The 3,595-nt window shown below is 33.9% G+C and overlaps 1 protein-coding gene across 1 annotated transcript in view; it reads left to right on the top strand.

The window, feature by feature from the left end:
- Positions 1 to 3,595, top strand: part of LOC123007012 (pituitary homeobox homolog Ptx1) — a 49,355-nt gene that overhangs the window by 42,108 nt on the left and 3,652 nt on the right. The window contains 1 exon segment of the mRNA XM_044402013.1: positions 3,300 to 3,595. Within this exon segment, the coding sequence (XP_044257948.1) occupies positions 3,300 to 3,595 (296 nt within the window).

The following is a 3,595-nucleotide window of genomic DNA, read 5'->3' as shown; positions in this document are numbered from 1 at the left end:
TCAGTCTCATTTGTAGCTTGTGTTGTATGAATCAGAACTTGTCTTCTTTCCCAAAACACCCCTTGTAGCTCTCTTTTTAGCTTTCTGATCAGCTTCTTTTCAGTTTCTCCTTAGTTTTTTTAATTTCGAACAATGCTTTTTGATGTTTTTACTGCTTTTACCGAGTTGCTTGATGGGTTTATTTAATCAATTGTGGGATTCATGAGAAAGCAATGTTCGTCGTAACAGCTCCATTAGTGAAAAAAACCTTTCATCAGGCGTAACTCTGTCAAATTGGAGTTTAATAAGCAGGACGGCACGCGTGTGAGGCCCTCCTCACATTTCATACCATGTTAATCGCATTAGCTGTGCCACATATTCTCACGCCTCATCTACCCGCGACCCCACGACCCCAAATCGGTCGTTCTTCTTCCACCCCACGCATTGGAAACGAGACAGACTTGAATCTAGATTCCGATGAAAATGTATCGTGCAAGGCAATCAAGGGCAGATTGGGCATTTATTCGCCATGCACCCTCTGATTGAACGGTCAACGGTGGTCGCTGAGCTGGACTTAACCGAATATAAATTAAGACATTTGTCGAGGACGAGCATGCGAATAATTTATTAATGTTGTTCAGAGTGTGGTTGTTGGCGAGGAGTCGTATTTCATTTTTACTAGGCCATTTACAGCTGCAATAAATAAATTTTTGTATGAGATTGCATTACGGCTGATTTGTTGGAAGAAGCCCTAAGCATATTAGTGGAGCACAGCTAAGAGCTGAACGCGCCACTCCGGCGTTGCTATGCTCGCTAGATCCGGGAAATCCTCGCAGATCCGGGGCCTCCGTTAACGGCCGCGCGCTCTTCACCGGAATTTATTTTTAATGAAGTGCGGTTACTTGCCACGTATATTTTATACCGATATGGAATTGTTTCAGAACATGTACATTGTATACAACGGCACATGTTTTTTAATCAAAAATTTGTTAAACAAATATTTGCTTTAACTGTTTTAAAATGCTGAGCATTAAATCAATTAGCATCAGTCTGAATTTCAAAAATAAGGCTTTATTTTTCATATGCAACAATAATTTAAGAAATTTTGTTTTTGAAAATTGACGGAAAATTTTGAAAACTCTTCTAAACTATGGTCGCAATTAGAGCAAGACTCACAGTAATTTAGTAATTAGAAAAAGGGGAGACGGCTGAATAAAACCTTTACAAGGTTGTTTTAGGTAAATTAAGTGTTTCAAGGGCAATAATATTTTTAATGTGAAAATAAAAAACACATTGATATTAACACATTATTTCATAAACTTTACTACATTCGTGATCAAGATCCATTAAATCATTTGTTGCAAGTTGTTAATTTATTTTTAAATTTTTTTATTGCGCCACAATTAAGTAAATGACAGCCAGAAATTTAATTGTTTAGTGGAATTTTATCAATAATAAACTAAAAAGCACCAAATCGGTCAAATGGTATTATTATTTACATTTTTCGAGCATTTAAGCATTTTTTTGAGTTATAAACCCAATTCCTTGCAAGATTTTGCTAAATCACTGAAACGGGTAGAAATAGTAGATTACATACCGAGGCGGAAGTTTCTTCATACGATGAAGCAACAACCATCAAGGTGTGTACATGCTATTTTATTCACCATCATACTCCTTAATAACAGAAAGTCATTAAAGAATTTATCAAATTTTGAAAACATGACATATGACAGTTCAAGTTGGGAAGTAGTCACTTCCTTATCAGTTTGTAGGTTGGGAAATGGCCTTTTCACATCTGTCATATTACATATCCACTGATTAGAGATGTGACCACTTCTCAACCTAAGCCTGATATTTCATATCAGTTGTTAAATCAAGTCGAAATGTCATACTTTCCAACTTTTCACATGCAAGTTAATTAGACAATTAAGTTAAATCAAATTAAAAATAATATTATTTTTCTAATTATGTTAAAGAATTTGTACTTTTCTCAACCGTTTTCAATTGAAAAAGTTATTCAACTGGGGAGAAAATTAAATAATAACAATTTAAAAAAATATCACAGTCATTGTCCTCTATAAACTTTGTAGTCTGTTGGAAATAAATTATGTTATTATTATTATTAAGATTATAGTATTCAAGTCATGATCATGAGAAATGGCCATTTCCACGCAGATAAATTACTCCACTCGCCTCCGGCTCGTATCGTGAATTTCATCTTGTGGAAATGACCAAATTTCTCACTCGTTGAGTAATATACTATTTTGTCTTTTTCCAGCGTTTGAGCGAGTTGTTCAGTCACAAATGCAATTATTTCCCAACATTTATAAGCCAACAAGTCATTAAATTAGGTCAAAAATAGTTTAATTTTTGCATTTTTTGAAAGTACGTTCTTAAGTTTAAAACTCAATTTTTTCGCGACATTTTGCTAAACCAGGCCAATAAATCAGGAAATTGGTTATTAATTTTTTATCCAGAAACCCAATTATTTAGCAAAATAACCGAAAAACGCCAAATTGGATCTAAAATTATGTTATTTTGACGAAATTTTGAACGTTTAAACACGTTTTTGAGCTAAAAACTCAACTTTTTTTGCAAGATTCTGTTAAAGCTAAACGTAAAATCATTGAATAAAAGTTTTTTAATTTTATGTCTATTTTTATTAATTGTTGTTTTTATTTTTTTTTTCATGTTCCCAGATTTTCAATGCTAGTTTTGTAAGAAGTGAGAAATTTGTATAGTCTTTCCAACAATAGATTAGACCTATGGTAGATTTACAAAAGTCGAATTAAATATTTGATTGAATTAAACTTAATTCCTTACGTGATTGGTTCAATTTTAATAAACAACCAATCAGATTTAAGCATTTTGAATGAATTTTTGAAAAATATGAATCAAAAAAATAATTGATATTGAAATCGTAAAATTTTTCAATAATACAAATTTTCTTTGTTTAATTTTAATTTTTTACGATATTAATTAATCTTTCGCTAGAAGAAATAAGTTTGCATAACTTTTTTTGAAACAATGTATAGTTGTTTCTTTCGTTTGCTTCTTCTTCATCTTCATTGTCACATTTTTCTTTCTTCTTTTTTTCATTGCTTTTTCAATAATTTCAGCTTCTAGCGACCGTTTCGTTGAACTGCATGAATATATTGACATCAATTTTCAATAAAAATGCATTAGTCAAATTCATAATTTTCTCTCTTTTGACCAATATTTTAATTTATTACAAAATTATTTTCTTTTTTAAACTTTTTAATAACAAGTTTCTTAAATTTTTTCATAAAAAATAATAATTTTCTTTCTTTTTGTTGCAGGTGTGGTTCAAAAACCGTCGCGCTAAATGGCGTAAACGCGAACGCAACGCAATGAACGCGATGAACGCCGCCGCCGAGTTCAAAACCAACTTCGGCACCCAATTCAACGGCTTGATGCCGACTTTCGGCGACACCGACACCCTCTACTCCTCCTACAGCTACAACAACTGGGCGACGAAGGTCCCCAGCCCCTTGGGCACCAAACCCTTCTGGTCCGTGGTGCCCCCCAACCACCACCAGAGCCCCGTCAACTGCTTCAACGCCGCGACGTCGGTGGCGGCGGCCTCCATGTCGGG

Source organism: Tribolium madens, unplaced genomic scaffold, assembly GCF_015345945.1.
Source record: "Tribolium madens isolate multiple individuals breed KSU strain unplaced genomic scaffold, Tmad_KSU_1.1 Scaffold_3;HRSCAF=73;Tcas5.2_LG2, whole genome shotgun sequence".
NCBI classification, from domain to species: Eukaryota; Metazoa; Arthropoda; class Insecta; order Coleoptera; family Tenebrionidae; genus Tribolium; species Tribolium madens.
This window is presented reverse-complemented; position numbering and strand designations above follow the sequence as displayed.